Genomic DNA, 22715 nt, shown 5'->3' with positions numbered 1-22715 from the left:
ATGTCTGTTAGGAAAAAAGGATCTGATGGAGTAATCTCCACCCTGTAGTCCTTTTACTGCAATTTTTCACAGAGGAAAATAGTTTCATCAAGAAAAAACAAAAATAGGCTCTGCATAGGCAAGCAGAACATTTAAATAAACCCTAGTTTAGCATGGATTGCCCAATGGAGTTTACTGATTTGATGCAGTTATAGGAGTTCAGAAAAAATAACCCCGAAGCGAACATTATACCTATAGCAATGCATGTTCATTTTAACCAGAAGTTCTCATTCAAGAAAAACAAAGATAGGGTATGTAGCCTGGTCTGCAATGTGAGCAGCAGAGGAGCAGAAGAAGGCTTACACTGTTCCCTCTATTCCCTCCCCCCTCCACTTTGCTGCAGCTGACAGAGGGACAGGAGTGGCTATAGTAAGAAGGACTAAAGACTGGCCATTTCCAGAGTTGTGTGAAGCCTGATTAAGCCCCACCCACCACCTGGACATCACAGAAATAGGATGCCCTAGATGACGTCAGATGTGACAAAAACGCGTCGGGCAGAGCTACGTGCCGTGACATCCTCATGTTCCTGGAAGCGTCCCCGGAAGTTCATTCCTGCCATTTTGGATTGCAATATTGGCAGTGCAGTTTTATTTCTTTTACTTGTGAGTGCATAATATGTATTTTTATCAGTACATTTATGTGGGATGCTTGGTCTCCTTTTTTTTTTTACATGCATATGCACATTTGAGTGAACATTGGAGATGGACACTTAAGGCAACATGTCCCCCTTGGTTGCCAATTTAGTGGATAGGAATTTTTAGTTTGGTGGAACATTGGTCATAACCATACAGAGCGTTATATGAGTTTTCTATAATATGAGAGTGAAGCCTTCTGCTGTGCTTGTCTGGTGGGGAAGACCCACCTGGCGAGGGATTCATAGCACTACTTTCTTCGTTTGGTGTTTGGAGTGTCTTTTTATGTGTTATTTCATGTATCACAAAGTATTTACAAAAGCATTTACTCGTACTTGTAAATACTTTGTTTTGCTTTTTTTATTATTAAGGTGGGAATGTATGCATGTAGCACAGCAAAGTTAGATTACAACATGGAGACTAGGGACAAAAAGCCTGCTGAGAGGAACTGAGTCTGATGGGAAATGTAGTCTGTAGGGAAATGCCCCTCTCCACCGCAAAATATCCTGTGGAGAGGGGCAGTAAGAAAGAAGGGGCACGAAAAAAAGGAGAGAGAACAAAAAGCCCATGTGGGGAGGACAAAACACTTGGGGATGCAAATGCTGTGGGTACAGGCTGCGTGGACTGAGCTGCTGCAGGAAAGCCTGTGTTGCCCCATCCTGCTGTGCACTGTCTGGTGTTAGGACTGAGGAGCTGCCATTGTTGTCTCAGTGTGCTGGCCACCAGGACCTGTGTGCAGAAAGTCTACTGTGAACCCTGAGTAAAGCAGCTGTGCTGTGCTCATCAGAGGCTGTGTTGTTGCATTGCTCCTGCCAGAGACTGCACCACTAAGGCCCCTTTCACACGGGGCAGTGGAGATGCGGTGGCGGTATAGCGGCGCTATACCGTCGGAATTGCTGCGGGATTCGGCCGCTAGCGGAGTGGTATTAACCCCCACTAGCGGCCGAAAAGAGGTTAATACCACCCGCAATGCGCTTTCACATTGAAAAGGCTGGGCAGGAGTTTTTCAGGCGGTATTTAGGCGCTATTTTTAGCGCTGTACTGCCTGAAACACTCCTCAGTGTGTAAGGGGCCTAAAACTACTGTGCACTGCTGAGGACTCCAGGGAGGAAGAAGGCCGCAATTTCATTCAATACCGACTTGAGGGGAAAGCCCTGTTTGTGCAGTGCCCCTTCACCATAGTCAAGGAGACGCATCAGAATCATTGGGAGTGGTGGGAGGCCCTTTGGCCACTTTTTTAATATTGACCCTGCTTATGTTATTGCTGCCTAAAGTTGCTGCCTGTGGAGAGCATTGGCCTTGCACCCTTTAGTTTCTTTCCCATAGGATTAGAAATACTCTAGTGTGAGAGAGTAAGTGTGGCAGACTCAGGGCCCCAGCACTGAATAACTCTACACCCACTGGCCAGTGGTTTCTTTAACCCTCAGTCAGGTCACCTTGATATATTGCTGTTATATATTGTCTCTCCTGTTACAATTGTGTGCTGCTTTAGATGTGCTTTTGAGTTGTATTATCATTGTTGGTTGCTCCTCTCATTATTTCCCTGCAGGGCTTTTGCCTGTTCAATAAAGCCTATTTAAGGCCACAGGTGTGTTGGTGAGTGTGGTGCTTCTTTCAGTTATTGGCAATGGGAACAGGGGACCTGAGAAAACAGTAGCTCCTTCAAGAATGAGATATGATATGTTTAGGTGGGGAGGCTTTATTAGAAATTTTAACAACTTTATCCCCATATTGACACTTAGTTACATACACTTCACCTGCAATGACCATTAGTGCTGCAGATACTTACAGTCCATTGTGTACAATGATGGATTCTGTTTTGGTTGAGTGGCCATGTACACGTGAATCAGGAGTGGCTCCAGTGATTGTCACCTTATTGCCTTCTCCATTTTCTTCCGTAAACAGACTTATCTGTGGAACTTGAAAATCCTATATATGAAGGAAACCAAATTTAGGTAGTCTATGAGATAGGTATCCTACCACCATGTGACTTTTTATTCTATCCTATTAAAGCAGATCTGGTCAAAAAGTAAACAATGCTTAGTCCCATGGGTGGCCTCACAACATATCCAAAAGTGGAATAAATTGTTCATGAAGTTATTTTCACAGTGAAGATAAATAAAAAAAAAAGGATCACCAAATTGCATTGGTCACATGGAACTTAGGCAGAAAATACGTGAATTGTGCATCAAGCTAATTTGTGCAAGCTAACTTTACAGATATTCACCATTTTACACAATCATGAGTCTTAAGAAAACACCTTTCTGATAATTAAGTCATAATTAGTCACAGCATTTACTTCTGACCTGAACGCCTTTCTGATGGACTAGGCATGTAATTCATAATTGCAAACCCAACAAAAGTTGACTGCATGGAGCAAGAGATGCAGTGTTTTATGAAAGACTGTACTTCCAAAATTAGAGAGGAGGGGTAGACCAAAAGGTAGGAAAAGGCCCTATGACATCAACTACTCATAATGCATTTAGAGGGAAAGTATCGGTCCTTATTATTAAAAAAAAATTACTCACCCGAACTACATGACGTAATGAACCAATCCAAAATTTGGATTTCTTTGTATTATTTGAGAGTGTTTCTGATGTTGCTTTTACCACCTCCCAAGGACAGGGTAGATCGGTATCACCTTCTGTTAGCATTACACGCTTGCCACGGAATTGTGGTTTTTCATACAGAAGCCACCTACGTAGTTTAAATCTAGGCGTCATTTGTTTTAATACAATAATCAACACCAAAAATTACTAAAACAATAATATATATACACTATATATATATATATATATATATATATATATATATATACACACACTGTATGAGTGATAGATGCCAATGTGCAAAAAACTTGTTCAGTTGCTCATCACTGACATGTGTCATATGTATTACAATAGTGTCATGGATGGAGAGAAGGAAAAAGTAGCAGAGGCAGATTATGGGGAAGAATAGGGACTAGGCAGATATCGAGGCAGAAATCATGGAATTTCTTGTCTTCTTAGGTGACATGCCTTTCTAATATGATTATCTGAAGGTGGGGGTAACTAAAGCTTGAAGTTACTGGTATCAGAATAACTGACTGCAGGCCCTGCCATCAGTATGTTACAGAGGCAGTGATTATAAAAGCTAAGCAAATATTGACTAAATACAAGAGGCGTGTATTCTGAGTGTCGGTTCACACAGGGGCAACCCGACTTACAACACGACTTTTCAAGGCAACTTTAGCGCGACTTGGAGCAACTTACAATGCGACTTAAAGTTGCCTCCAGGACAGGCGACTTTGGCTGTAGCCAATCACAGAATAATCAGCTCTGTGGGAGGGAGGGGTTTGTCTGAGTAAACTATTTTCTTTTCCTGTAAAGTTGCTTCAGTTAAGACAGTGATCCGACTGTGGAGGCAACTCCCATTGAAATCAATGGGTACAAGTTGCCTAGAAGTCGCCTTGAAGTAGTACAGGAACCTTTTCAGAAGTCGGAGCGACTTCACTAGTGTACATTAAGACGGCTCCATTCACTTCTATTGAATTTCTCATGTTGCGCGACTTGGGGCAACACAAGTCGGATCCCAAGTCGCTGTAGTGTGAATCTTGGTGCCCTTTGTGTATTTCTTCCAGGTTTTTGTTTGCAGTAACATAACAGGAAACAGCTCCTGCATTTTGCCTTAGTGCAGGAGTTTCCTGTAATAAAGACCAGTCACTCTCCTTGTGCAGGAGGACTGGTCTTGTATCCACCTGAGGTTTTCTCTAGGAAGCCTGTAATGGGAGGGAACTTCTGTGTCAGAATGAAAACTCTGCTCTCTGCTCAGGCTATATTTGAGCCCAGAGCTGAGATTTATTCAAACATTTGCAGCACACTGATTTAAATATGCTTAAGATGAGGCCTTTGTCAACAGGATAATCTCCTGCTACTAAAGCCAGCCATACGTGGATCTAAATTCATCCGGTTTAGCAGGGACCGGACAAATTTCAATTCATGAAAATTGATGCCTGAAGCTGCCTACTTTTCAGCTTTATGATATCAAGTATCATCCTGTAATGCAATCTGCTTTCTCTTTCGGGGATGTATGTAAGTAATTTCTGATTGAACTTACCCTCCTCGCACAATGCAGATAGAGACCGTTCCCTGCAAATCCCAATCACTCATGTTACCCACATCACTGTAGATCTCATGTCTGTGCCCCCTGAACCCAGGCTCAGAAAACAAAATGATCTGTTAATCAAAAAAGAAACCACGTTATTGGGGTTCCAAATATGAGAGGTAACAGTCGTATAACAGTTAACTCATAAAACAGTTATGCTAGAGCAATGCTTTCTAAAGACCGTTTGCTATGACCCACAAATGTAAAGGAACTGTTTAGACCTTTACCTTTCCTGGTCTTGGATTCAGCTTTCCATGCATTTTCTCTGGGTGTTGCTAAAACATAACAAAAACAAAACAAAAGAAATACCATTACCAACCAATAGCTCATGAAAGCTCCAATTATTAAATGGATAGCTTATCTTTACAAAAAATGGCTATGTAGGTATAGGGAGCTTGCAGAGAAAAAAAAATCTGTGCAGCTTTGACTAAAGTTAAATGATGCTCCTGCTTCAGATGTCATAAATTTACATACACCCGAAGCCTGGCTGAAAAAACTCCCAGAGATGACATACATTTCCAAGAATCGGAGAAAGAGCTCACTCCTGTACTGTGGGGGTGAGCAGTAAAGGCTAGGAACATCCTAGCTATAAGGCCTCGTACACACGACCGAGTTTCTCTGCAAAAACCAGCAAGAAACTTACTGGGAGATATTTTTTTGCCGGTCGTGTGTACATTTTCGTGGAGGGAACTGTCGAGAAACTCGACGAGCCAAAAAGAGAGCATGTTCTCTATTTCCTTGACGGGAATGGAGAAAATTGGCTTGTCGAGTTCCTCGACCTTCTAACAAGGAACTCGACAAGGAAAACAATGTGTTTCGCCCGTCGAGTTCCTCGGTCGTGTGTACGAGGCTTAAGGAGGGTGTTTTCTCTGGGAGTTTTTTGACCAGGCTTCAAGACATACCTAAATTGGCTTACACCAATAGCAAGGACATTATTCAACTTTGGTCAAAGCTGTAAACTTTGTTTTTTATTTACAGGCACCTATTTCCTACATAGGGGGGGGGGGGGTTATTTACGAAAGGCACATCCACTTTGCACTACAAGTGCAAAGTGCACTTAAAAGTGCACTGAAAGTGTACTTGGAAATGCAGTCGCTGTAGATTCGAGGGGGACTAGCAAGGAAAATAAAAAACAGCATTTTAGCTTGCACATGATTGGATGATAAAATCAGCAGAGCTTCCCCTCATTTTAGATCTACCCCTTAGAATTAAAGCAACTGCACTTCCAAGTGCACTTTCAGTGCAATGTCAAGTGCATTTTGCACTTGAAGTTTGCACTTGTAGTGCAAAGTGGATTTGCCTTTCTTAAAAAAAAAATATTTTTTGGAAAATGTAAACTAACATTTTAAGTACTGAAACATTTTTCCTATAGATTAAAAAATATAACTAAGCCAAAAATAAGACTATAAATATACAATACATTACGCATGTTTTAAATAACCTGCAGATCAGTTATAAGTCAGGAAACTGTAACACATCTCACCCAGACATCCGGGAAGACCTTACAAGGTAAAGCTACTGGTGGTCCAAGCTTGGACAGCAGCTCAGTAGAATCTGATGTTGGGACATTATCACTTTGTAGCTGTGCTTCTTTATCTTCTGGCTTCTGTGCTCCTGAGGCATTGAATAGGATGTCACCGGCTCTGTTTGCTCCTGATGCATCAGTTAAGGTGACACTGTTCGTTTTAGTTACTGATGCACTGGTTAAGGAGTCACTGTTTGTTTTTGTCTCCGGGGCACCAGTTAAGGACTCACTGACTTTGACTGCTTCTGTTGCATTGGTTAAGGAGTCATGTGTTGTATTTTTTCCTGACACACTGGTTAAGGAGACAATGGCTGTGTTTTCTCCCAATGACCTGTTTAGGGAGACATTGCCTGTGTTTGCTCCTGTTGCATTGGTTAAGGAGTCACTGACTGTGTTTCCTTCTGATGCACTGGTTAAGGAGTCACTGGCTGTGCTTGCTTCAGGTGCACTGGTTAAAGAGTCACTGACTGTATTTTCTCCTGATGCACTGGTTAGGGAGTCACTGACTGTATTTACTCCTGATGTATTGGTTAAGGAGTCACTGACTGTATTTACTCCTGATGTATTGGTTAAGAAATCACTGACTGTATTTACTCCTGATGTATTGGTTAAGGAGTCACTGACTGTATTTTCTCCTGATGCACTGGTTAGGGAGTCACTGACTGTATTTACTCCTGATGTATTGGTTAAGGAGTCACTGACTGTATTTACACCTGATGTATTGGTTAAGGAGTCACTGACTGTATGTACTCCTGATGTATTGGTTAAGGAGTCACTGACTGTGTTTCCTTCTGATGCACTGGTCAAAGAGTCACTGACTGTATTTACTCCTGATGTATTGGTTAAGGAGTCACTAACTGTGTTTGCTCCTGATACACTGGTTAAGGAGTCACTGACTGCATTTGCTCCTGATACACTGGTTAAGGAGTCGCTGACTGTGTTTGCTCCAGGTGCACTGGTTAAGCAGTCACTGGCTGTGTTTGCTCCTGATACACTGGTTAAGGAGTCGCTGACTTTGTTTGCTCCTAATGCACTGGTTAAGGAGTCACTGACTGCATTTGCTCCTGATACACTGGTTAGGAAGTCACTGACTGTGTTTGCTTCTGATGCACTGGTTAAGGAGTCACTGGCTGTGCTTGCTCCAGGTGCACTGGTCAAAGAGTCACTGACTGTATTTTTTCCTGATGTATTGGTTAGGGAGTCACTGACTGTGTTTGCTCCTGATGCACTGGTTAAGGAGTCACTGGCTGTATTTTCTCTTGATGCACTGGTTAGGAAGTCACTGACTGTGTTTTCTTCTGATGCACTGGTTAAGGAGTCACTGGCTGTGCTTTCTCCGGATGCACTGGTTAAAGAGCCACTGACTGTATTTGCTGCTGATGCATTGGTTAGGGAGTCACTGGCTGTATTTGCTCCTGATGCACTGGTTAGGAGGTCACTGGCTGTATTTGCTCCTGATGCACTGGTTAGGGAGTCACTGGCTGTATTTGCTCCTGATGCACTGGTTAAGGAGTCACTGGCTGTGTTTGCTCCTGTTGCACTGGTTAAGACGTCACTGACTGGGTTTGCTCCTGATGAATTGGTTAGGAGGTCACTGGCTGTGTTTGCTCCTGATGAATTGGTTAGGAGGTCACTGGCTGTGTTTGCTCCTGATACATTGGTTAGGAGGTCACTGGCTGTGCTTGCTCCTGTTGCATTGGTTAAGGCGTCACTGACTGTGTTTGCTCCTGATACATTGGTTAGGAGGTCACTGGCTGTGTTTGCTCCTGATGCATTGGTTAGGAGGTCACTGGCTGTGTTTGCTCCTGATGAATTGGTTAGGAGGTCACTGGCTGTGTTTGCTCCTGATGCATTGGTTAGGAGGTCACTGACTGTGTTTGCTCCTGATGCATTGGTTAGGAGGTCACTGGCTGTGTTTGCTCCTGTTGCATTGGTTAGGAAGTCACTGGCTGTGCTTGCTCCGGATGCACTGGTTAAGGAGTCGCTGACTGTGCTTGCTCCTGATGCACTGGTTAAAGAGCCACTGACTGTATTTGCTTCTGATGCACTGGTTAAAGAGCCACTTACTGTACTTGTTCCTGATGCACTGGTTAGGAAGTCGCTGGCTGTATGTTGATTTGTGCTATCGGTAGATGACATATCCTGTGGCCCTATTTGATCTGTTTTCTCCTGTTGTAAATCTTTTTTTGGTTTTAAGTAGCTACTGAGAAGGTAGCTACTTTCCAGTCTAGAGAACGGTTTTCCTTCTGATGTCTCTGATTTTTTATCTGATCTGTCAAAAAGCAATAGAGACCCAATGATAGAGCTCTGTCGCTGGCTTAGACTTTGTGTAATTAATGCTTTGTAGTTTTCACTTCGAGAACCCTCCTCTCCTGAATGTTTTCTCATCAGTTCCAAAGGAGATGATCTAACTGTGGTTTTATCAAGGCTTCTTTCCCATGAGAATTTCTTGGGTGATTCTTCTGATTGTTCAGATTGTTCTGTTGCTTTTGTTTCCAAAGTTGCGTTGTTTTCACTGGGAGTGGCGATCACCTTCAGCGTTTCTTCTTTCTCTTGCAATTGCCAGTTGAAATCCGGCTGATCACATTTTGGTGAACCTTGATCTTCTTTTATGGGGGACAACGTGATTTCAATAAATTGTGGTGCGGAATTAGGCTGACGACGTGGTTTTTGATACCTTAAAAATTCCGGGGTCTCCAGTTGTCTCAGTTTATTTACCCAGCTCTCCATATTCTCTTCTTCACATGGTGCAGCATTTTTCTTTATAGCAGCGCTACTGTCTTCTTTTGGAGTTTGTGGACTATCTTTACAAGTTTGTAAATGGTAGTTTAAGCTTGGGCCTGAATTACTTTCTGTAGCAACATTGATGGTTTCACTTGTTTTTGTGTCCCTTGAATATGAATACTGTATATCTGATAGTTCCAATGACAACAGAGATTCTATGGAATTAGAGATTCCTTTATAACTTCCATATATGTTTTCTTGACTGTCTATTGTTTTTAATTCAGGTAAAGGTATATTACTTTGTCCCTCAAAACCCAGTAAAGCTACCCTGATGGTATCACCTGTGGTTTCTGTATTTCTTAAATATGACATTTTTACATCCAATGGTTCTGAGGGCTTCACATCTGCTATGCAATTTGAAGTTTCTGTATGGAGTTCATTTTCATTTTCTTGACTGTCTATTGTTTTTAATTCCGGTAAAGGTATATGACTTTGTCTCTCAACACCCTGTAAAGCTACACTGATGGTATCATCTGTGGTTTCCTTATCTCTTAAACATGACATTTTTAAATCTAATGGTTCTGAAGGCATCACAGATGCTATGGAATTAGAAGTTTCTTCAGGGAGTTTTACATTTTCTTGAATGTCATTTGTTTTCATTTCAGATATAGGTAAATGGCTTTGTCCCTCAACTCCCTGTAAAGCCACACTGATGGTGTCACCTGTGGTCTCTGTATCTCTTAAATGTGTAATTTTTACATCTAATGGTTCTGAAGGCATCACAGGTGCTATGGAAATAGAAACTTCTGTATTGAGATGATATACATTTTCTGGAATGTCTGTTGTTTTAAATTCAGATAAAGGTAAGTGGCTTTGTCTCTCATCACCATGTAAAGCTACACTGATGGCATCACCTGTGCTCTCTGTATCTCTTAAATATGCCGTTTTTATATCTAATAGTTCTGAAGGCATCACGGGTGCTATGGAATTAGAAGCTTCTCTATTGAGATAATATACATTTTCTTGAATGTCTATTGTTTTTAAGTCAGATAAAGGTAAGTGGCTTTGTCCCTCATCAACCTTTAAAGCTACACTGATGGCATTACCTGCACTGTCTGTATCACTTAAATATGCAATTTTTACATCTAATGGTTCCGAAGGTATCATGGGTGCTATGGAATTAGAAGTTCCTGTAGATAATCCATATACATTTTTTTGAATGTCTAATGTTTTTAATTTAGGTAAAGATAAATGGCTTTGTCCATCATCACCCTGTGAAGTTACACTGACTGAGTCACTTCTGGTTTCCGTGTGCCCCAAAAATGAATGCTGTGCCTTTAATATTTCTGAAGACATCAAAGATGCTATTGAATTAGAGCTTTCTGTACCATTTTCATTCACTTTTTCTTGATTGTCCATTGGTTTTAATTCTAAGAGAGGTAAATGTCTTAGTCCCTCAACGTCCTGTAAGGAAACAAGTCTCTCATCTAAATTTTGTGGGAGATATTGTTTCTGTAAAACAGCTATGTCGTTTTCCATCTGCCCATCTACAACAGTATTACCCAGATCTTGTTTTAATTCCATGTTGCTGTTGTCATGTGGATGTTCCCTTATATTGACAGCAGTATCCATTGGTTGTAATACCTTGTTGTTTGTATGGTTCTTCTCATGCTTTGATTCTTTAGTGGCCAGTGTTTCTGCTTCTTGAGTAAAATCTAAACCATTTTCCCTACCATGAATAACTCCTTCATGTTGATCTACATCCAGTTTCTCTATTCTAGCCTGGCCCACTATGTCATTTGCTGAAAAAATGTTCATAGCATCTTGAGACTGATTTCTCACATCAGTAGTTATGTGTATCTGATCTTCATTTTCCTGACCATTTTCTAATGTTCTTTCTTTTGTAAGCTTTAAATCCATGAAATCTTCAGATTTTTCCACAGTCACATTTTCACATTCATCCATAGCTTGGTCCAGCGTAGATGTCCAGTTATTATTATCTATTTCTGTCTTCTTATTTTTATAGACAAGTTCTGTATCTTCAGGTTTTTTAGGGGATACTTCATCAACCTGATCCAAAGACTGCTTTATTTTGGCATATCTACCTTGACCACAAGTCTCAATTTCAGTTATCTCTTGAAGTGCATCAATTGAAGCAACAGGAAGTAAGCCATCAACCTGGTACGTTGTATATTCAAATCTATGGTTTTCTTTCATCCACCATGGCTTTTCAAGAAAACTTTTGTCCACAGCCTCAGAACGCGCAACAATATTTTCTACGTTTTTCCTGAAATTTTCTACATCTATACTTTCATTCACAGTGGCATCTGAGGTGCATTCTAATTTGGAATTATCTTCCTCCTGTAAAAATGTAAGATTTGAATATTTTCTTCTGTCCCCAAGATATTCTTGTTTCTCAAGCGGCTGATCCCTGATTTCTGCAGATAATACAATTGTCTGTTTCACATTCTGTTCCTTCGTATTAGTAACATCTTTCTCCATCTCTCTATTTTTAACTTCAAATACATTTTCAAACACGTTGTTAATTTTTGAGTTTTGAATCACAGTAGAATTTTCTTCTGGCTGCTTCTTTGTTTCCACACTGATTACATTATGTTCACCTAATTTCATCTGATCTTCAAGATTGTGGCCTATGGTTTCTCCAGATAAAAAGCTATCAGCAAGTATATTTTGAGTACACATGTCCTGAGTGATGACTGACATGTTAGCAGATTCTTCTTTAATTGTGCAACCAATGTGTTTATTAGAATCATCAAATGAGTCAGTCAATCCAGTAAAATCTTCTCCAATCCTGTCCTTCACCTCAATAATTTTTATAATTATTCCTTCAGTTGAACTTTTCTTAATGTGTGGTGAAGGTTTCTCTGTGTGATTTTCAACTAGCAAATCAGTGAAATTTTCCAATAGGTCATCTCTTATACCAGAATCCATATCATTTTCCCCTTGGTTAATCAAATTCTCAACTCTATAAGTTCCTGGATCCCAGGAATGTTTAGCTGAGGTTACCAACACAGGTATGTCTTGACCAGAATGATTATTTATATCTACAGATTGTGTCTTTATATCTTCAATCTGGTTTGTGGCACTGTCATTTGCAGGTTTATACATGGGATGTTCAATGGCCAGATCACTTGAAGCTTCTTTTTGGACATCTGTCAATGTTACAGAAACCATTGAGTCCTCAATATTATTAAAATTGTTTACAAGCTGGTCACTAGAGACTAACGTTGAGGTTACAACCACTGGAACAGCCTGGTTTTCCATATCAGCACTTTTGTTTTGTTCAGTATAAGCACTGACCACATCTGTAGCTGGCTGATCTCTGGACTTTTCGAAAGTCTTATAACCTGCTGACTCCAAATATGCTTTGCTAATATCATCCACACTTTTGTCCCTGACTATGCTAGAATCTCCTTTGATTCCACCACTTATTTCTTGTTTTAGTTTACCCTTTATTTTTTGTCCAGTGCTAATAAGTGTTTCATGCTCCATACTTGTGTTCTGTTTTTTTCCGCAAACACTTTCATCTTCATCTTTAGAATGACCCCTCATGGTTTCAATGATTAAACCAGAAGCTTTATCTTTATATGCTGTAGGTAAAGTACCTTTTTGTGAGACAAGTTTGTGTGTGTGTCTTAATTCCTTATTTTGGTGTATTGGGGATAGCCCACTTTTTTTTTCTTGTTTGTTCATGGGTAACTTTTTCAAAATTGTAATTTCATTTTTCTTGTTGCCTTGATTCAGTTGGTCAACATCAAGGTCTGGAACTTTATCTTTATATGCGGTAGGTACCATATTTATTTGTGTAGCAAGCTCATGTGTGTGTTTCACTTCCATATTTTGGTGTATATGAGATAGCCCCTTTACTGAATATTTCAAATCTTGTTTGTTAATTGGTGAAATTTCAGAAACTTTTATTTCAGTTTTCTTGTTGCCTTGATTCAGTTGGTCAACATCAAGGTCTGGAACTTTATCTTTATATGCTGTAGGTACCATATTTATTTGTGTAGCAAGCTCTTGTGGGTTTTTCACTTCCATGTTTTGGTGTATTTGAGATAGCCCCTTTACTGAATATTTCAAATCTTGTTTGTTGATTGGTGAAATTTCAGAAACTTTTATTTCAGTTTTCTTGTTGCCTTGATTCAGTTGGTCAACATCAAGGTCTGGAACGTTATCTGTATATGCTGTAGGTACCATATTTATTTGTGTAGCAAGCTCATGTGGGTTTTTCACTTCCATGTTTTGGTGTATTTGAGATAGCCCCTTTACTGAATATTTTAAATCTTGTTTGTTGATTGGTGAAATTTCAGAAACTTTTATTTCAGTCTTCTTGTTGCCTTGATTCAGTTGGTCAACATCAAGGTCTGGAACTTTATCTTTATATGCAGTAGGTACCATATTTATTTGTGTAGCAAACTCACGTGTGTGTTTCTGTTCCATATTTTGGTGTATTTGAGATAGCCCCTTTACTGTATATTTCAAATCTTGTTTGTTGATTGGTGAAATTTCAGAAATTTTCATTTCAGTTTTCTTTTTACTTTGAATGAGTTGGCCAACATCAAGGTCCACATTGTTTACTATTTTTTTATTTAATAATGCTGTGTATCTGTTTTGAACTACATTGTGAGTTGTTGATTTCGTATCTGTACCATCACTAATCTCCGATGTGCCATCATCCACAATGTCTTTTGTTATGCGGCCTATATGCTTGTCACTGTTTACTCTTAATCGATTGCTGTCATTTGAACTTCCCAGGTCTTTATTCTGAGTGGAAATGTGTTTTTGGAAATCTCTCCTTCTCTGGCTCCTATTAGGTGATATCATAGGTTCTTCTGCAGATCCTTCTTGATTTTCCAAATCCAATGAATCACAATCTATTTTGATTTTTTGTTCTAACTGTAAATTTGTAATTTTGCCCTTTGTCTCAACTGTTTGTTTCAAATCTTCATGTTTCTTATATTCTTCTTGGATCTTGTTTTTTAACAAAGCTAAGCCTCTCACAGTTTTGCTTTTGTCCCGTTTCTCTTTTGTATTTATGGCAGGACTTTCATCATAGACCAAATTTGGAGCAATTGTTGTATTGAGTTCTGTTCTGTGTTCTTTTTGTGACTGTTTTACCCTGTTATGATTAGTCTGCTCTCCTTTGTGTTTCAAGTCTGAATCTGTAATAGAATTAGAAAAGTTCTCTGTAAAAAAGACATTACTTTTAGAAGATGGCACTGGAGTAGTGTCCCTTTGGTTTTCAAATCTCTGTCCAATGAAATGTTTGGTTGGTCGTACGACAGCACTCTCATTTTTCCAACCTTTTGGTGAACCCAGAGAAAAAGAAAAATTATTCTTAGTTTTCTGAGTGGGTGAAGTCGGTGTTCTGGGAGCAAACTGTAAATCTTGTAACATAGGTCTGGTGTGTCTTTGAAAAGCTTCCTTGTCTTTGTGACTATTGCTTAAATGAGTCTCTGCAAAATCTTTACCAAGGCTATCATTGTTTTCTACAATATCTTCAATTGTGTCCACATAGTTTTCGGTTATTATACATGGGTGTAATTTTCCAGAGCTATCAATGACAGATATGGTGGCATGTTCGATTCTGTTCTCTAAATGTTCTTTTTTTAAAGGATTAAAAACCTGAGAGAAAATTGGTCTGTAAAGCCCAGCAGTGGACACCTCCTGGTCAGATACACAATCTTTTTCCCTCTGAGAAACTTTCATGGATTTCACAGGTTCTGCATGATGGCTCACAATGTCCTTTGAGCCAATATCCTCAAAGATTTTTTGAATTTTTTTCACATGACCAACATAGGCCTGTGGAGATACAAGGTTATTTAAAATGTTCACGTTTTGTTGATTATCCTTCTTAACAGACCATTTTGATGTCTCACAAGATCTTCGCATCTCTGGCATCCTAGAAGCATAGACTCTTTTTGGAATTGCATTATCTTTTTTTAGTTTATCACGCTTTTCCATTTTAGAGGAATCAATTCTGCAATATTCAGCCACCTGTTCAGAGCCAGAGTGTGTTGGGGGGCAGTCCTCATCTGCTTCCAAGCTGAGGGATCTAAGAACAGAAAAGTGGTTTTAGTGAAAGGCTTCATACTAAATATGTTTCTATCCAGGATTAATTAGAACAATAAGTGGACCTGAACAATAAAAGTAAAGAATTGCTATTTTCTAGGGAACCTCTAAATGTTTGCACCTAAGGAGTACCTAAATATGTTTTGTATTGAATTCTTCCTGAAAAATAATAGAGCACTTTTTGTGCCTAGGTACTCCTGCCCCTAAGCCTTATAACTGTATGCCCACATTGTGAGATCATCTGATGCCTCGTACACACGGCCGAGGAACTCGACGTGCCAAACACATCGAGTTCCTCGGCCAGTTCAGCACTGAAGCCGCCGAGGAGCTCGGCGGGACGAGAGCTCCCATAGAACAACGAGGAAATAGAGAACATGTTCTCTATTTCCTCGTCGAGCTCCTCGTCGGCTTCCTCGGCCGAAAGTGTACACACGGCCAGTTTCCTCGGCAGAATTCAGCCAGAAACTCGGTCGGAAGCTGAATTCTGCCGAGGAAACTGGTCGTGTGTACGAGGCCTAAGACAAACACAAGGACAAGGCCAGTGGTCTGAATCTGGCCTGCCAGGCCTTGTCATGTGGCCCTACCACCCAGTTTTGCAGCCAGAATGTGGCGAAACTCCACTTCTGCCACCTCCGGCTCTCACCCTCTGCTCCCATTCCCCACTGTCACAGCTATTGAAAAGTTTTGTCCTCAGTGACTCCTGGATCTAACAGATTCCTGGGTGAGACACGGCGGGGACAGATTTCCAGAATCTGATAGAACAATCTCCCTGCAAGGTGAAGCAGAGCCAACTACAGAGGGAAGTACTAGAGTTGAATACACGGGTAGTAGAGGTACTAGAGCCGGACCAGGTAGAAGAAAGACGAGATGCAAGGAAGCTTTTGGGGGGTTGGGTTTGCACTCTTTGCATAGCACACCCCTACACCCTGCACTCTGTACGTAGCACACCCCTGCACTCTGTACGTAACGCATTCCTAAACTCTGCACTCTACTTGGGCAGACCTAAACTCTGCACTTTGAATGTAGAGCACTCCTTAACCCTGCATTCTATACATAATGCACCCCTGAACTTTGCAATCTGTGCATATTGCACTCCTGAGTTCTGCATAACATGTACTCCTGAGTACTCCTATGTATCTGAGTAGGTACGGATACAACTGGCCCATTAAGGGCAACCATAATGCTGATTCAGCACTTGATGGAATTGAGTTTGACACCCCTGATCTGAGATCTAAGACACTGCTGCTGTTGACCTCTAGTCTCACAAAAAGTGAGATTTTGTGATATCACTGCTGTTCTGTTTGTTGGAAAAGAAGCAGTAACTGAATACCTCCCTGCTTCTTCTTCCTTCAGTCATTCTGAAACTGTGCTTTCTGAATCTCTCCTGATTACCAATCATCAGGACAGCAGCTCTGACATGGGGAAGCAAAGTGCTGCTTCTCTACCAAGATGGCCACATCCACACAAAGATACATTGTGAAATGAGGCATGGAAAATCAGTAATAAGGAAAAGTTCAGATTCAGGGAGACCACGGGCAATACTGGTGACTATTCCTATGCTCTCTTTTTGCCTTTTTGGCACCGCTTCCAGAGTTTAGGTCCACTTTAAAAAAGAAAAGGCAGAAAAGCTTCTGGTACCACTGACATTTAGCCTAGGTTTACATTGGAGCAATTTGTCATGCGATTTGAGAGATCAAATCGCATGACAAGTCGCAGCCTATTGGAGGCAATGGCACTGTTCCAATCGGTGCGACACCGATTTGCAAAAGTAGTTCCTGCACTACTTTTGCCGATTTCAGGTGCGATTTCTATAGACAATTTCAAAGTAGCATCAGTGTGAACCAGGGCTAAATGTTCTTTAAATCTAACAACTTTCTAGAAATAAATAATGATTAGTCTTAGCATTGAAAACTTACTAAGTTCTTCTATAGGGTGTGCAGTGAGTTTCCCTGACATGTGTCGGCAAATGCAGAATAGATTTATCTTATCAGAATGCACAGGTCAGGACAAGTCAATAAATAGGAACCTGTTCTGGTTTGTCACCAATAATTGTACCGTATGATTTTGTTTTGCATTCACATCAGGAATGTGACCAGGGCAGAACTGTGTGAAAGCTGGAAAGCAAAGCAAAATAGACAGAGCAAAAGAGAGAGTGGGCGAATGAAAGAATAAAGTATACTTTGCTTGAAGGTTATTAGGAAAGGGTGAAATTAAAATTGTGCTGAACTATAGCATTTATTAAGTTTGAATATTCATATAAGAAATCCTTAAGACTAGCTAAATATGAACTTAATGGCTTCTGTATAAAGGTAATACATGACTCACTATTACATTACTCAATTCTGTGTCTGTGCTCTGTGCACCTGTGTAAATTGCCAGCTTCTGATTAGTAAAACTATAGCCTTATTTATTAAAAGCAAAGTATAAGTAAAGATAAATTAACAAGGTTCACTAACATTTACCCAAATATATATTGAAGTCACATACTAAACTTACCAAAGTAATATCTAATTGGTAGCTACAGGGTATAGTACCTACCTGTGCATATTATGTTGGAATGATATAAAAGTGATAGTGTTAATTAAGTTAGTGTGTGGCACTTAAAAGGACAATAATATATCCATCTACACCAAATTTATTTAGGTATCTCAGCATTAAAGAGACCCTGCAGATAAAAGCACATACAAATCAAGTATTTAAATTGCTTACTTGCAGAATTTTCATCTCTAGAAATTATTTTTGTTTACTTGCAATGTGCCTTTGAACTTGCTAAGGAATTTGACCACTCCAGCAAGAGTTAATTCCCTAGCATAGCAACAGGTCTCCCTCCCTCATGCCGTGTCATAGCCGTTCCTCTTCTGGAAGAATCTTATTACTGTCTGTGCTGGTCCAGCTCTTCCTTCCTCGCCATTACCTCCCTACATAACCTTTTATGTTGTTGCAAGGGGAGGGGCAAGGGCAGGCCTGTCGCTACAGGACAGGCAAAACAAACAATTGCTTGGGGCCCAGAGCTGGCCTGGGGCCCCCAAATTCACCTTCCCAGGCTGTAGCGTGGCCGAGCTCCTTTTCCTTCCTCCTGGAGTCCTGTCAGTCCGGCTGGGTACTGCGTGGTACAGGAGATTCAGTTTCCTGTCCCCGGCCGGACTGACAGGAAGTGCAAACTGAGTGCTCACTTCCTTTCAGTCACAGGAAACTGAATCTCCTGTACCGTGCGGGCACTATCTGATAGGGGACCCATAATGATAGAACACCAGACTAAGAGGAGGAAGAGGAGCTTGGCCACGCTACAGCGGCAGTCTACAGGGAAGAAGGGGAGGTGAGAATAGAAAAAAATAGGGACTGGGGGGGGAGGGGAGTAAGAACATGGGTGTAAAAAATTAGTGTAGCGCTAACGTAGGCTTTGAGTGCGGGGGGGTGCTTGGGGGCCCCCATTTTGCTTGGGGCCCCCAAATTCCTTCAAACGGCCCTGGGCAAGGGGAATACTATAGTATGCCACCCAGTAGTAATTCCTGGCCTTTTGAAAGTCTACACAAGGGAGAACTTTTTTTAAGTGAATAACATGATCAAAATACATTAAATGCATGTATCATCTTATAACAAAGTTGTTGATGAAATAAATTGTCTGGTAATAGGGTCCCTTTAATAAAAGCATAACACTTTGCCTCATAATAGATACTGAATTCGCTGTTCACATTATCTCACTCACTCAAGAATATTCATAAATCAAATGATCTTAATCCTATTTTGAGGATCCCTATGGGACTGCTGTGGTACTTTGTAATTTGCACCATTTTAGCACTAAATCTATAGTTAAAACACAATTCAGAATCATCTTACTGGTTGCACTTTTTAAAAAAAAAAAACACATATTACATTCACACAACATAGAAAAAAAAATGTGACAAAGGGATGTTGGGCTAAGCCACCATTTTTTCTGCTGGTATCACCAGACTACGACAGTGACTATTCTCTGGGCACATTCTTACTGTGTGCTGTCATGTATCTCATAGCTAAAAGCAGTCTGTCAGCTGATTCCATTTCTTCTATTCATTTGGAAGGTATTTAAAAAATACACACACATACGTACCTACATACTCTATAAAACATTACTATTCTCTAACTTACCGAGCTCTTTGTTTTTAAAATGAAGAACGATTTGCTAGAGCAGCACAGGCAGTAATGGGAAACACATCGCCACTCCTGTATTACAAGTTATCTATACTTTCCTACACTCACCTACTCCTCCCCAGTCCGACCCCCCCCCCCCCCCCTCCACCCTGAACTTTGTATATTTCTACTCTGTGACTGACAGAATACAGAGTCCAACTACAGCAGCCAAGCCCTGAAGATTACAAAAAATATGCAGATTTCCTATAGACGCGCTGGCTTTCACATTCTATGCAGTAAGTATATATTATGACAGTGCGAGGCCCTGCCACTGTAAAAATGGTTGTAGAATGCGGGATTCTGGAGTATTGATTATGAACGGAGAAACAGTTTTTGGTGACAGGTGCACTTAACCCGAAAGCTAGGAGGTCTCAGGCTCAGAGAAATAAGGGCTTCAGACGGGTGCCAGGAAATCACCTATTGAGAGGCCAGAGCATAGGCTATGCGCAGTAGAGTGCTGTGACTAAAGGCTGAAGGCCAGGAGAACCCAGGGAGCCTGGTGGTGAGCTGAGAGAGATGGTCTGAGGGACCAATCAAAAGCCGAAGGACAAGATTTAGGGCCTAAACATTGTCACTGCTCAAGAGATAGCCAGGTGCCGATCCTGACCTTCCTGGGGCCCTAAGCAAAATTCTGCTAAGGGGCCCTCTACCTGACCCGTGATGCCGTGAGCTATGTAAACCATTAGCCTTGTGCCCAGCGCACACCATGCAGCCTTGTGCCCAGTGCACACCATGCAGCCTTGTGCCCAGTACACACCATCCAGCCTTGTGCCCAGTGCCCACCAAATGCAGCCTTGTGCCCACCAAATGCAGCCTTGTGCCCAGTGCCCACCCTGCAGCCTTGTGCCCACCATGCAGCCTTGTGCTCACCAAATGCAGCCTTGTGCCCACCAAATGCAGCCTTGTGCCCAGTGCCCACCATGATGCAGCCTTGTGCCCACCAATGCAGCCTTGTGCCCAGTGCCCACCAAATGCAGCCTTGTGCCCACCAAATGCAGCCTTGTGCAAGGCTGCATTTGGTGGGCACTGGGCACAAGGCTGCATCATGGTGGGCACTGGGCACAAGGCTGCATTTGGTGGGCACAAGGCTGCATTTGGTGAGCACAAGGCTGCATGGTGGGCACAAGGCTGCAGGGTGGGCCGCGCTCGCTGTCAGATACAGCCCCTCCTCCTGGTCCCGAGACTTTCATAGACAGATCACCCGTCCAATCCTGGTGACTGGTTATCTGTCAATCAAAGTTCCCCGGCCAGGGGGCGGGGCTGTATATGACGTTGAGCGGCGGGAACGCGGCAATTGAAATGAAAGCTGTTATCGCTGTGTTCCCTGCACGGCGCGCTGATTATCTGGGCGGCTCTCCTGTTCCTCTCCTTTCAGCCTACCTGTGCAGGGGAGGAAAGGAGAGGAACAGGAGAGCCGCCCAGATAATCAGCGCGCCGCGCAGGGAACACAGCGATAACAGCTTTCATTTCAATTGCCTCGTTCCCGACGCTCAACGTCATATACAGCCTCGCCCCCCTGGCCGGTGAACTTTGATTGACAGATAACCAGTCACCAGGATTGGACAGGTGATCTGTCTATGAAAGTCTCGGGACCAGGAGGAGGGGCTGTATCTGACAGCGAGCGCGGGGAACACGGCAATTGAAATGAAAACTGTTATCGCTGTGTTCCCTGTGTGCGCTGCGCTCTAAACATCCGGGCTTCTCTCTCTCTCTTCCCCTCCACAATCGCTAGGAGAAGGACTCCCATTCCACCGGCACCGCCCCTGCACCCACGAGGGGGAGGCGGGGCCTCAAGTAATTTTTGGCTTGGTATTATTTTAACTGTATCTGTTTTTGATGGTGAAGACCCCTGTGTGGGAAACCCTGATATAAGGACTTTACTTTATTATTAAATTAAAGTGGCCTGGGAAGCCCTAAACTTTAGTTCCTGACTTGCAAGGACTCACTGAAAATGCTCAACATCAGTTAGGCTCCATTCACACTAATGCGTTTTTTGCATTTTGCAGAAATAACATGGTTTCCTATGGAACATGTTCACATCAATGCTTTTTTGTGCCTCTGCATTTTTAAAAAGGGTCAGGGATAGATTTCAATGGACCCGCATCCAAAACGCAAGTACCGCGATTTTGCCGTGATCTTGCAGCGATTTGGGGTTTGCGATTTTTTTATCTGTTTATACCTGGTTGTTAAAGGAAATGTAAAAAAAAAAAAAAAAAAATGAATAAAAAAAAAAAATCGTGGTAAAATCACGGTAAAAATGTGTGTCGAAAAACGCAGCAAGCACCGCAAAAAGCAGTGCAAAAACGCTCAAAAGCAGCATGCATAGGTGTGAATCGAGCCTTAAAGGATATGAAAAGGTTTTCTTAAAACAAAAAATATTGTACTTACCTCCTCTGTGCAGATGGTTTTGCACAAAGTGGCCGATCCTCCTATTCTGGGGTCCCTCAGCAGCACTCCTGTCTCCTCCTCTTCTCGAGTGCCCCGTTGGAAAGCCACTCTTTTCTTCGGGGCACTCGTGCGGGCGTGCTCACGGGTGCTGCTTCCATTGACACAGTCAGCAGGACTCGGCCCTGCCCCCAGCTCCCGCGTCATTGGATTTGATTGACAGCAGCGGGAGCCAATGGATGCGCTGTTATCAGTCTATCCAATCAGGACCAGAAACACCGGCTGGAGCTGGTGTGCTCGTCCCTGTCGCTGGAAAGACCGGGTTCAGATAAGAAAAGGGGGGGCTGCTACATCACAGGAGGTTTTTCACCTCAATGCATAGAATGCATTAAGGTGAAAAACCTTGAGGGTTTACAACCCCTTTAAAGTGATTCTAAAGGAAAGAATAAAAAAAAAAAAATAACAAGCATGTTATACTTACCTGCTCTATGCAATTGTTTTGCACAGAGAAACTCTGATCATCTTCTTTTTGAGTCCTCCATCAGCGGTCCTGGCTTCTTCCCCCCTGCTGAGCGCCCCCAATAGCAAGCTTATTGCTATGGGGCACTCGAGCAGGATCGCTCCCAATCCACGGTCTCTCCTCATTGGCTCACTGACTGTGATTGACAGCAGAGAGAGAGACTTGTGAGAGCAGCTGCTCTCATGCACACTGCTGGATTGATATGGAGCTCAGGTAAGCATAAGGAGGGGGGGGGGGGGCTTCACCCAGAAGGTTTTTTATCCTAATGCAAAGAATCACTATATCGATAGATATATCTATATCTATAGATATATATACAGTATCGTACAAAAGTGAGTACACCCCTCACATTTTTGTAAATATTTTATTACATCTTTTCATGTGACAACAGGACGTAACGTGTCGGGGGGGAAAAGCCACTTCGGACATCACCCGCGATCACCGCTGTTCTATCTTACACGCTGCAGTTGTTAGCATTCGCCACTGA

General features: G+C 41.9%; 1 protein-coding gene across 2 annotated transcripts in view; it reads right to left on the bottom strand.

The window, feature by feature from the left end:
- Nucleotides 1-22715, bottom strand: part of CRYBG2 (crystallin beta-gamma domain containing 2) — a 164557-nt gene that overhangs the window by 53294 nt on the left and 88548 nt on the right. The window contains exons 1-6 of one of the 2 annotated variants that reach the window (XM_040338017.1): nt 19282-19385; nt 6298-15139; nt 5042-5089; nt 4767-4885; nt 3200-3368; nt 2461-2600 (exon numbers count right to left, since the gene is read on the bottom strand). In XM_040338017.1, coding sequence (XP_040193951.1) covers nt 2461-2600; nt 3200-3368; nt 4767-4885; nt 5042-5089; nt 6298-15048 — 9227 coding nt within the window. In that variant the 5' untranslated portion in view covers nt 15049-15139; nt 19282-19385. Of the gene's footprint in view, nt 1-2460; nt 2601-3199; nt 3369-4766; nt 4886-5041; nt 5090-6297; nt 15140-19281; nt 19386-22715 lie in introns of those variants that run through there. The other variant, XM_040338015.1, reaches the window with a different exon arrangement.

Source organism: Rana temporaria, chromosome 2 (genome assembly GCF_905171775.1).
Source record: "Rana temporaria chromosome 2, aRanTem1.1, whole genome shotgun sequence".
NCBI classification, from domain to species: Eukaryota; Metazoa; Chordata; class Amphibia; order Anura; family Ranidae; genus Rana; species Rana temporaria.
The sequence above is the reverse complement of the archived record's forward strand: the minus strand, read 5'-3'. Positions and strand labels throughout refer to the sequence as shown.